We start from the raw sequence: 12,398 nt of genomic DNA, 5'->3' as shown, positions 1-12,398 counted from the left end.
ATATAAATCTTTAACCAGTCTTCATTTTATATTAAATCTAATGATAGGGGATCCCTGGGTGGCACAGCAGTTTGGCGCCTGCCTTTGGCCCAGGGCATGATCCCGGAGACCCCGGGATTGAATCCCACATCGGGCTCCCGGTGCATGGAGCCTGCTTCTCCCTCTGCCTGTCTCTCTCTCTCTCTCTCTCTCTCTGTGACTATCATAAATAAATAAAAAATTAAAAAAAAATAAATCTAATGATAATTATCTCATATAAATGTCTCTCCCAAGACAGAACGTTTGATTTGGGCTACTAGAGGTCTTTTTCTTATAGCAAGATTATGATAAAACTATAATATGTGCTTACAACTAAATTCCTCAAAAATAATTTATTAAACTGTTTCCTAAAAACTTTGACTTAAAAAAAAAAGGTGCACAGAGCCCTTTGTTAATAGAATATGCCCTGATATGTCCGCAAATGAATTAGGCTTACTAATTACCTTTGCTCATGAAACAAAGTTAAACGCAGATTTTAGTATGTAAGAATACATAGGAAATTATTGATAGATGAAAGAAAATGAGAGCACAGGTTCATTCTGAACTTTAGGCACTTACATATTCTGTTCTCAACAAACTCTAGATTCCCATGTAAAATAACCTACTGAGTCTGTAAGAGATTTTTCTCTGTTTGCCCTCTTAGAATCATAGATCATAGTTTTTTTCTTTTTTTTTTCCTGAGCAGCCCGGAGCAGCCGCTGATCACGCTTTGTTCACATGTCTTGCCCCCTCCTCCCCTGCACCCCCCCCCCCCACCCTTCGCGGTCCAGCCAATCCGGGCCCGCGCCACCAGGCAGGCTGGCCAATGGCAGGGGCAGGGATGCAGGGACCTAGATCATAGATTTATAGCACTTATTAGCATGGTATTGCTTACTACCATAAGCACAATTTTTCATAAAGCTGGATAAGATTACATGTGGCAGACATCCCAGAGAGAGCAACTAAACTGTGCCCATTTCAGATTTACTCATGACCAGGCAAGTCTGGAAGTTTGCAGGTGTGGCCTCCAGAGGTCCCTTTGATAAAAATCCAGGAAACTTCATTGGGCGAGGGGGCAGGGGTGGGGGGGGTGGGTGGGGGGCGGTTAAACCACTGAATACATAGGCATTAAGTCCTAAGCACTAAAGGCTTACAGGCTATGAGAAACAAGGCCACCCACTAATCCCTAGGCCAACTTCTCCCAGGGAACACTGCACACTACTGGTGTCTGCCCAAGAAATTGAGATGATGGGCAAGTAAAAATTTTTTTACTTTATAAGCATATGGTAGAAGGTTTGGGGGGAAAGGCTGGCCAAGTAAACAATGGAGAAACATTCTACATTCAGCAAAGGCCAGTGGGGTACAGGCCAATGGACATAACTGGGAGAGGCACCCCCACAGGATTTGCTTGCAAGCACAGAGAGAAACACTCCAAAATTCTCTCCTCCTTCCATTCTCTTCATCTCCAGTGAAGTAGAGGGGTTTGAAAATAGTTTTAGATGAAGTTATGGTGAGAAAGACCAAGCAAAAGAGAGACAACTAATTTCAATTCTCTTATAACTCTACTTTTTTTTTTTTTTTTTTTTTATTCTGGTGTCACCGGGAAACTCTTTTTTGTTATATCTACCATCTAAGTTTATAAATCAGTTATGGGCTTATTTCTAAATTTTCTTCTATATTTTTGTGTGATACCTTTCTATATTTGTTAGTCTTGAGATTTCTGATTTCTAATTAACAATAGCTTTTAAACCATTACCTGCCTTTGAATTCCCAAATCACACTTTCAGGATCAAGATTAATTCAGCTGATGGGTATTAGCTTCTAAAAAGAGCCTTCAGAGGAAGCATAAGTGTTCCTTGGGGAAATATGTGGCCTCTCTGGGAGGAAAAGGAGGGGTGTCCCCACAGTCACTAGTGGCCCAATGTAAATGGTATAGAATAACCAGCTGGCTTACAAATAATGCAGACATTTTAAAAACAGCCTACTGCCAAAGGCCTCTTCAAAAACCTCCTCAAGGGGCTATCCTGAACCACCTTCTTAAGGACTGATACTTAAGCTCATTCCTTCTCCTTTAAGCAAAATGCCCATTTACAACTTCATTTATTCAAGAGCCATAGTGATGAGGACTGGAGATATTTAGATGAGTCGCACACAGTCCCTTCCTTCAAGGATAACCAGCCAGGGCCAGAGAAAACCACATGAACATTGGATTGTAATACCATGTGCTAAGTATTATTATTGAGCTATACACAAGTTACAGTAGGAAAGCAGAAAGCAGGCTCCTCACACCCTCTTTGCCTGACTTCAAGGAACCAATCACCCAGGGGGCTAAGAGGAAGGTATCCGGGCTAATGGGAGCATGGAGTTCAAGAACACCCTTGGGATTCCTTTGGTGATTTATAGACAAAGTAGGTTTTGGTATGCTGTGATGGGCCAGATATTTTTGTCCCTCCAAAATTCGTATGTTGAAATTCTAATCCCCATTGTGATGGTATTGGGGTGGGGGTGGCCTTCAGAAGGTGATTAAGAATGACAGTAAGTGCCCTTATAAAAGAAATCCCAGAAATATCTCTCTCCCTTCTGCTTTGTAAGATGAGAGCCATCTATGGAAACAGGAAGCGGGCCCTCATCAGACACCAAGTCAGCTAGTGCCTTGATCTTGGACTTCCCTGCCTTCAGAACTGTGAGAAACAAATGCTTGTTGTTTAAGGCCCACAATCTGTGGTATTTTGTTATAGCAATTCGAACTGATTAAGATATGTGGCTTAGCACAATATTCAAGTAATTATCTGCAATGTAATTATCTCAGGAAAACACAGTAAGTTCCAAACTGCCTCTCTCAGAAATAAATATGTGGCATGTGATCCATTTGTAAACTTCATTGCTATCTAAGTAAGTGGGTCTGTGAGACTCTGCAATGCAATTTAAAAGCCTGGGACTAAACCTTACTCTTTTGGCATTTGCCAGTATTTTCTCTCTATTTGACGAAACTCACTCTGAATACTCACCAAAAAAATTAGAAATTCCTCAAAAGTATCATTATGTCTTCTGCTAAGACATGCCATCCACTAAGGCATGTCATCTACTCCAACAAAAAACAGTAAATCACAATTATGTTTTTTTGTCTTTGCTGAGGAATTCATCACTGTCTTCCTTTTAATCATTATATCGGGTTAAAAAAAGGTAAAGCATTAAGTCACAAACACAAAGAGGACAAAATTTCTAATTCTGGCTTTCAACCAGTTATATGAGATTAGGCAAATTATTTCATTCTCTCTCTGCCTCAGTTCCCTCAGGTAGGAAATAGGCATAATAATAGTCTTACTACATAGTTTTGTTTCTTTTAATGAGGATTTAAAAGCTGAAACATACAAAGCATTTTTAAAAAAAATACTGATACATAACTCTTCGATAAAAACTATCATCATCAATCATTATCGGCTGGTCAAAAGCAAAACCAATGTTATAATTACTCTATTTTGTTCACAATGGCAGGCTAGATGGACCACTATGGTTCCAGCAGTGACTGTGGACCTGGGTCCCAGCCCATGCTCTGAGGGGGCACGAACAGCAGCCTTACCTTTATTACCTCGTTGTGCAAGCCCTGCACAGCTATATGAAGGGGTGCCATCATGTTGCTGTTTCGGAGGTTTGGGTTAGCTCCTTTGCTAAGAAGAAATTTAACACTTTCAACCTGGTTTTTTTCTGCAGCCCAGTGCAGAGGGGTATTTCCATAATCATCCATCACATTCAGCACTAAAAAAAAAAGACATCGAAATAAGAGTTAGGTTTTGCTTGAACTATATTCAATACATATGGCATGACTGTTCACCTCAAAACCCACTGCCAAGTGCTACTGACATAGGCCCTTCTTTATTAAAAAATTAAAATATAGCTTCAGTTACCAAAAAAACATCTAATGGACACCTACAGTATGCTGAAGTATGGCATTGAATGTCAAATGAGTTAGAGGTCTATCTGTAGCATCCACAAGAAATAGATTCTCCTCTTGCTATGTGTTTTATCTGCAGTATGAATTTGGGGATAGTTATAAAATGTTGAGCTTATATAAAAACAGTAACTATATGCCAGAAACTCTGTGTTCCATACAACCATTATTGCCCTCAACCCTCCAATAGCCTACAAGGAACCATGACCATTTTTCAGAAAAATAAAGATGAAGCCTAGAGAGGTTCAAAATTTTGCCAGTGTTCCACAACCAATATGGAGTTCTGTAAACTGTCTTACTCTTTTAACCTAGTGTTAACATATTCAAATTTGGCAGGAAGGAAGGAAGTGGGAGGAAGGAGGGAGGAAGGGAAGGGGGAAAGAAAAAATTTAAAATATATATACATTGTAACATTTCAGGGAGGAGAATATCAAATCATGACTTCAAAGTTCTTAGTAGCATGACCCATAGCAATGGTTCAAAAAATATTAATGAGAAAAAAAAGACACACCACGAATAAAACATAAGACTGGAATTAGAGCTTGTGCCCCTGATGCTACACATCGTTGCCACTTGTTTCTATAATATGACACATTGTGCTATTTACCCTGGAAGCTCAGCATAAGAACATGCCCTTTCATACCACAGTGTCTTCTAGACATGACTGACTGTTTTATCAACCATTTTAATTAGTGGCAGGATATTATTATATCTGGGGGGAGCAGTCGTCAGTCATGATTTGGGGCTCATGAGCAACTATGCTGCACCCACACTTCCCATTTTTCCCCTTCCAAAATTTATCTTTCCACTTTCATTCATCCAAGTACCTCATTCTCAGCCACACAAATACACTCCCCCTCCTTCTATTTCCCCCCCTCCCTCCCTCTCTCTCTCTTTGACCATTATGTTTGATCAAGATACTCCATTCAAGAAATTCATTCAGCACCAAACTTAAACAGGGGCCTAAAATGATAAATGCCCATTCACTCATTAAATAACTTGAATTTGACTTTTATCTCTATCAGTTCTCAGAAATCATTTTTACAAAGGTAACTGAGGCCTTTGAACACAAGAGTTACTGTGATCTTCTTCCTACTTGCATCTCTTTGGTGCAGTTATCTTTATGATGCATCTATCCAATAACTCTTCCCTCAGCTTCTTTACCATCAATCTCATATCCACCATCCTCTTCACCATCCTCTTGCTGGCTTTTCCTCTGCCATCTGATCCTTAATATCGGTGCTCTCCCCTTAGCTACCTTTGCTATCAATTTCGAGGTCTCCTACAGGATTTTCATGCACTTCCACAGCCTCAGCTACTTTCTTTGAACAATGGCCCCATGGGAGCAGTTTTCCCCCTTCTAGAGTTCTAGTCTACTATAACACTAGCTACCAGTCTACTGGATATTTCCAAGTAGATGCCCTTTGGACCTTTAAGACTTAGTATGCCCAAATCAAACTCATTATTCTTCACACGTCATTCTCATTTGTCTTCTGTTCTTTTTATATGCCTTCTTTTCTGGATAGCTATACTATTAGCCAAATCTCCTAAATTAGAAATCTCAAAGTCATTTTAACTGCTTGCCACTTACTCCTCACATTCAGTCTCTTATCAAGCACTGTCCACACTACATGCAAAATAGCTCCTGATTCTCTCCCTTTCTCCCTATTCCAATACCAAAACCCTGGTGGATTCTCATCTTCTTTTTGCTACTAGAGCTTTTCAACTAGGCTTCCATTTATAATCCATCTTCTACAATATTGATAGAATCAGTTTTAGATAATAAAGGTCTTATCACAATATCTCACTGCTTAAATCTGTGGCATTCCCCCTCCTTATGTGACTGTAGTTGAGTTTCTCAAACAAGGCTAAGTGTGCACAAAGCTGGATAGGAGAAGATGTTCCATCTTCTTAGAGTCTCAATTTTATTCAGTGATATGCAATTTAAGTGCAAAATTATCTCAATGGAAATAATGAAGAATACATAAAATGTATATGTGTATATATGTGTATGTGTATGTGTATGCATATTGTGTAGTATCCCAGATCTCTGTACCACCCTTTGTAGTATTTCAGTGGAAATATTGAGGAGCACCAGCCTGAAGGGAAAACCACACTCCTGAGTGAGGTACTCAGGCCTTTTATAATCTGGAAGTAATTTGCCCTTCAGAATTCCTTCATGCCACTCTTCCCAATGAATCTAATGGGATGATGGACTTATGCAGCACTCATTGTAACATCCTGTGACCTTCAAAAGAGGAGTCACTGATGATCATCTCCATCAGCTCCACTTGACCTTCTTCTGCAGCATGGTGCAAAGGGGATGTGTTCATATTATCATATTTGTTTAATTTCTTTCGTTTCTTCATAAAGTTTTTATATCGACATGCACTTCCATCAAAAACCACCTGGAAGTATATAAAAAAATTGTTACCTCCAACAAGCAAACATAAAACTTATTAATACAAGTTAATTTTTTAAAGGAGGAAGGGGCAGAGGGAGAAGGGGAGAGAGAGAAAGAGAGAGAGAGATAATCTGTTGAGGGTGGAGCCCAATTTGGGGCTCAATCTCACAACCCTGAGATCAAGACCTGAGATGAAATCCAGAGTCAGACGCTTAATCAATTGAGCCATCCAGGCACCACAATACAAGTTAATTATTAAAAGGTTACCATCATTCAAAACTATTTATCACACTTATGATAAAGTAAACATTTTTTGAAGGACACAAAATGAGTACAAGACATATAGAAGGTATAAGTAAATGCCTGAACATTAATAAGTGCATTAAATAAATGACTTGCTTTTCTGATAATAAACTTTGTATATGCTGTAGAAATAAAGCCCTTGAGAAAAGTCTTGTTGAAGTAATTCTAAGCAATGTGATCTAAGAAACAATAAGTATATGAAAATATAGAGAAATTTTCTTTGCCAGGTGAAAATGTACTTAAATCATAGCATGAGAGAGTCTGATTAGATAAAAAGATTTTCATGAATGTAAAAGATTAAGTCCAGGAATCTAAATTATGGTCCTCTCTTTGACCTTCCTGCTGACAGTCAATTCCCAACCAATGTCTCATTATATAGCAGCACTAGAATCGTACTGAAGCAATGCCACGTAACTTACTTTATCAGTAGTCTAGATGGCTATCCACTCTCCCCTCCCACCCCCCCAGGAATGTTAAAATACCACGTGTCAGTGTCATATTAGATTTATTCAACAACAAAAGCATTCATTCAACAAATGCCAGGCTGAAATAAATAAGACAAAATCCCTTAAAATTGTGAATTTTGGTTTTTGCTCTGTTATCACACAATAGTACCAAAGAAATCACTTTTCTATGACTCCTTTAAATACACAGGTATCACTTTTCAACTACAAAACACATAATTTTAGTGAAGGATAGAACAATGAGCATGCAAACATTTCCAAACTTAAACAGATTCAGTAATAAATTTAAAATAAGCTTCTTACAGAAATGAGCTGTTTCACAATGTCTCACTATATCAAAGAAAGTATCATTTGGAAGTATTGAATTTTATGATCTCCCAGTGATAATAAAGGGATTACACTGCCCACCCCCAGTGCCAGAGAGAACAATTTACAGGTCTGTTCATTGATGTGCTGTCAATACAAATCTCATTACACACTCTTGAGAACAAGTACTATGTTCAGATGCTCATAAGGTACTGTTGAATTCACAATGACAAAAGAGCATCTAAGTACTTTATATAAGTTCATCAGAAGTGCTAAACAGTTTGAATTCAGTACACAATATGATAAGTCGGGTTTTGAAGAGACTTCTTAAAGAAAGTACTGGAAGTAACCAAGGATGTCATTTAGACAAAGTTATTATATATTCACTCAATATAGCTTTTTATTGTCACAGGGTTACTTCAGATTCTTTTGGATTCTGAACTATATGACCAGATACAGAACATAACAGACTACATGACTTTTTAAAGAAGCTCATTCTAAGCACTCTAAAACAGAGATGTCAAATACATTTGTTCTAAGTTGCTTTAATGAAATACACACAAGCAGCAATGGGGTAAAAAAAGAGGGAAACTAGGTGAAAGACCTGCAAATGAAGGGTCAAATGCTAATGTATTAACTCTATTGAAAGAAAGCCATGGAAATAGGTAAAGGCTTCAGTCAGATGGTTCTTTCCCACCTTTCTCATCTTGTAAGGTTTCTTCCATCCTTTGATTTTTGTTAGTATTCCTGAGATGGTATGTCTATGCTGGAGAAAATACTATACACTGTGTCTTTTTTTTTTTTTTTAAGATTTAGTATATTTAGTATATTTATTCATGAGAGACACAGAGAGAGAGAGAGAGAGAGAGGCAGAGATACAGGCAGAAGGTTCCATTCAGGGAGCCCGACATGGGACCTGATCCCAGGTCTCCAGGATCAGGCCCTGGGCTGAAGGCGGTGCTAAACCGCTGAGCCACCCATGCTGCCCCTATTGTGTCTTTTTAATCAGTAAATCCTTAGAGTCAGAACTTTCCACAATATTATACATACTGATTTGCAATTGGTCTCAGGGCTGACATTACTGTAGATAATAAAATACATAAGCCCTTCAAACTAACAAGCTCTATTGTGGCTTCTAAAAGCCTTAAATAATATAAATGGCTCTACTTGACTTAGGCAATAAAACTAAATGAAGACAAAAACATGAAGTTAGAGACTCTGTGCTAGAGAAATCCTTCAGCAAGTATCTCTTGAAAACAAAACCACACTGGTAAATGAAATATTTCTGATGAGATTTTTGAAATATAAAATTTTCTTCCAATCTGTAATACTAATTCCAAAGACACTATCCTAGTGCTTGAAATCAACTCATGTCATCAATTCTTCGGATTAAGCCAAAAGACCCTAGTTAATATGCTAACATTAAGGAGGAGAGAAAAAAAAAAGATCAGTGTTTAATCTGGATGCGCAAAAAGGGGAAGTCTGGTTTGTCGGTTTATGTGATTTACTACACATGCCTGACTCACACGATGGCAACAGTGTCAACTTGTGCAACCTATTTAGAGGGCAATCTGATGATTTCCATCAAAATTAAAGCTAGGCATACCACTTGGCCCTGCTAAGACTTTAACATACATACTATTCACTAATGTACTAAAACAATAAGCCGTATCCACGCTCACAGACACAATCACATGTGTGATAGCAAAATAAAACAAAAACAACCTAAGTGCCCACTCATGCTGCACTAGTGAAGTAAATCAGGATACGTTCACACAAGGGAATACTATAATGCTGCAAAAAAAGAGTGAGGTATGTCTCCAGGTGCTGAATTTTAAAGCGCTCTAAAATACAATTTCATAAGTCACGTGTGTGAATTTGTGCAAACTCCCCCTCTCCCTGTGCTCTGGAAAATACCTGAGGAACTTTAACTAGATTCCACTTTGGAAAGGGATGGGGGGGGGGGGGAGTTTGCAGAAGAGACACGTGGTATTTTAACATTCAAAAAGAGACTCTTGGTGGGGAGGGGGGGGCAGCGGTTTGGCGCCTGCCTTCAGCCCAGGGCCTGATCCTGGAGTCCCGGGATCGAGTCCCACGTCGGGCTCCCTGCGTGGAGCATGCTTCTCCCTCTCCCAGTGTCTCTGCCTCTCATGAATAAATAAATCTTTAAAAAAATTAGAGAAAGAGAGAGAGAGAGAGAGAGAGAGAGAGACCCTCCCTCCTGCTGGCGCTGCTCGGAAAGCCAGGGACTGCTTCGCTGAGCCCCCAAGCGCGCAGTCCCCTGACCTCTCCTGACGCCGGGGCGTGGGGTACAGACGCCCATCCTAGCCCTGGGCGCCTCGCGAAGACCACCTACCCCGCAAAGGGCCTCCCCTCCTTCCTGCCCCCCCGCCCCCTGGAGGAACCCGCCAGCCCGGCCCTTTGGGGTAAGTCTCCCCGGACTGCAGGCGCTGCTGCGGCGCCTCATTAACGCGCCCACCCCCTCACCCCCCCACCACCACCCCCAGTGCGCGGCCTCCTCGCATCCCGGGGCTGCGGGCGGCCTGAGCCCCAGGAACTCCGGAGCGCCCAGGTAAGCACCGCCGGCCCAGCCCGCCGCCCAGGGTACCTTCAGCGCGTCCATGGAGTCGTCCGTGTGGTTCTCCACGCCCCGGTACACTGCGCCCTGGGGCTCCTCCTGCTTCCCAGGGCTCAGCATCTTCCTCAGGCTGCGCCGCATCGACCGCGCCCCGGCGCCACCTGCGCCACCTGCGCCACCTGCGCCAGCTGCGCCGCTGCTCCGCGCGGGCGCCCGCACCTGCGGCGAGGGAGCGCGGGGAGCCGGGAGCCCGCCGCCCGCCACCCGCTCCCCCGCGGGCCCCGGGAACTTCGGGAAGGGCTCCGCGTCCCGGGCTACTTGCAGCGCAGGAAGCCAGGGGGCTCCGGGGCTCCGGGGAAGGAGGCAGGGACGCCGACCTCGGGCCGCGCACCCCCGATCAGGGTGTCAGGTCTGGGTGGATCCGAGGAATCTGGAAGCTTTTATAAGAAAAAACAGTAAGAACCGCCCACCCGCTGGACCGAGGCGGGGGGCGGGGGATGGTGGTGGTTGAGACTGAGAATAACTGAATGCTGAGTGTCTTGGGAGGATTTTTCTTTTTTAGGACTCCCCCCACCCCCAAGGAAGGTTCATGAGGTTGAATTTCCCTCTTTAGGCTCTTTGACTTGGAAGTAAGGTTTTTATGCAAACTTCTTTTTCCTGGAGATCAGGGAGAAAGAAGGAATCCTAGCGCTGGTTTGAGCCACTAGATTGGGGCCCTTTGAAGCTCAGGTCCCGTTTCCTGTGGATGGCAGTACTAATCTCAGGATTCAGTGTCTCACGATGGCTTAAAAAAAAAAAATGACTGTCAGTCTAAAGGTAAATCATATTGACCGCTGTCGGCTTGTTTTCGCTCAGCTGTGTTTGTGAAAGGCTTATCTCCATGGGCCTGCCCTGCGTCTATTAATCGACAGCACGAGTGTAAGTTGTGGAGTGGAAGGTGTCTCCCCTCAATTGAAAAGGCTACTTCTCTGGCTCATTCAGTGGAGCCTTTGCAACTGTAGCAAGTACGTTTAGTCTACAAGGTTAAAAGGGAAAGACTTTTTTCAAAAACTGGTTACACTTTGCAACAGACCAAAACTTCAGCTTTGGCTGTCCCTTGTTTGGACAATCTGTGTGCTCCTCTGAGGCCCTGGATTGTCATATTGACCTGGCCCTCTCCAGCACCTGTCACCCTGGATTGTCATATTCATCTCCAGCACCTGTCACTAGACCCTCTTGGCTCCAGGACCTGGCATAGATCCTGTGCTAAATAAAGGTGTGTGGACTACTTGACCTAGGGGCTACACTGGGCTGAACTTAAGGGTAGGTAAAGTGGTGTGGTGATATTTAGGAACTAGGGAAGCTGCACCCCCCCCCCCTTCAGATCTATCAATAGATTTTGCAGGTTGCCATCAATTGTCCCTTGGAATGGAATTCCTTAGGAAGATAATATTAAAGTTATCACCACTTACCAGTTGTTGGGCATTTGGATTATTTCTAATTTTAAGTTATCATAAGTAATGCTGCTATGAAATCTTTCATACAAATCTTTCTGTGGACACATTTTCTTTTCTTTTTTCATATTTTCATTTCGCTTGGTTAAATACCTACTCGTGAATTGCTGGGTCCTACAAGTGTTTGGCTTTATATGAAACTGCCAAACCATTTTCCAAAGTGGCTGGGCCATGTTACATGCTCACCAGTGCTGGATTCTAGTTTCTCCATATCCTCACCAAAACTTGGTGTCAGCGATCGTTTTGATTATAATCATTCTAGTGTGTATATTGTGGTATCCCATTATGGTTTTAATTGGTATTTCCCTAATGACTAATGATATTGTCCATGTTTTTCATTCTTTATTAGCCATTCATATGTCTTCTTAACAAAATGCTTATTAAATTACTTTGATTTTTTAAAATGAGTTGTCTATATTGAATTGTAAGAGTTCTTTATTCTGCATACAAGTCTTGTATCAGATAAATGATTCACAAATATTTTTGCAGAGTGTGGCTTCTCTCTTCTAAATGATGTCTTTTGAAATGCAAAACACATTAAAAGGGCTTATGATTTTAGTTCATTCTGGGATACTTTTTGCATGTGGTGTGAGGTAGAGGTGTAAGTTCATTTTCACTGCATATGGATATTCAGTTGTAACCATTTGTTGAAAAAACTATGCTTTCTTCATAGAATTGCCTTGGAACCATGGTCAAAACTCAAATAGCCATAAATACATGGGTTTATTTCTAGACTTTATATTCTATTCCATTGCTCGATAAGTCTATGCATAAGGAAGTCAACACCACAGTCTTGATTTTGTAGCTTCATAGTAAATTTTGAAATCAGATAGTATAAACCTTCCAAATTAAAAAAAAAAACCAAAAAACAAAAAACCTTCCA

The 12,398-nt window shown here is 41.3% G+C and overlaps 1 protein-coding gene across 1 annotated transcript in view; it reads right to left on the bottom strand.

Annotated features, from left to right (window-relative positions):
- TRPA1 (transient receptor potential cation channel subfamily A member 1) overlaps positions 1-10,195 on the bottom strand; it is a 48,404-nt gene extending 38,209 nt beyond the window's left edge. The window contains exons 1-3 of the mRNA XM_072803798.1: positions 10,053-10,195; positions 6,216-6,375; positions 3,599-3,774 (exon numbers count right to left, since the gene is read on the bottom strand). Coding sequence (XP_072659899.1) covers positions 3,599-3,774; positions 6,216-6,375; positions 10,053-10,163 — 447 coding nt within the window. The 5' untranslated portion in view covers positions 10,164-10,195. The remainder of the gene's footprint in view (positions 1-3,598; positions 3,775-6,215; positions 6,376-10,052) is intronic.
- Positions 10,196-12,398: the final 2,203 nt, after the last annotated feature.

This window comes from Canis lupus, chromosome 28, assembly GCF_048164855.1.
Source record: "Canis lupus baileyi chromosome 28, mCanLup2.hap1, whole genome shotgun sequence".
NCBI lineage: Eukaryota > Metazoa > Chordata > Mammalia > Carnivora > Canidae > Canis > Canis lupus.
The sequence above is the reverse complement of the archived record's forward strand: the minus strand, read 5'-3'. Positions and strand labels throughout refer to the sequence as shown.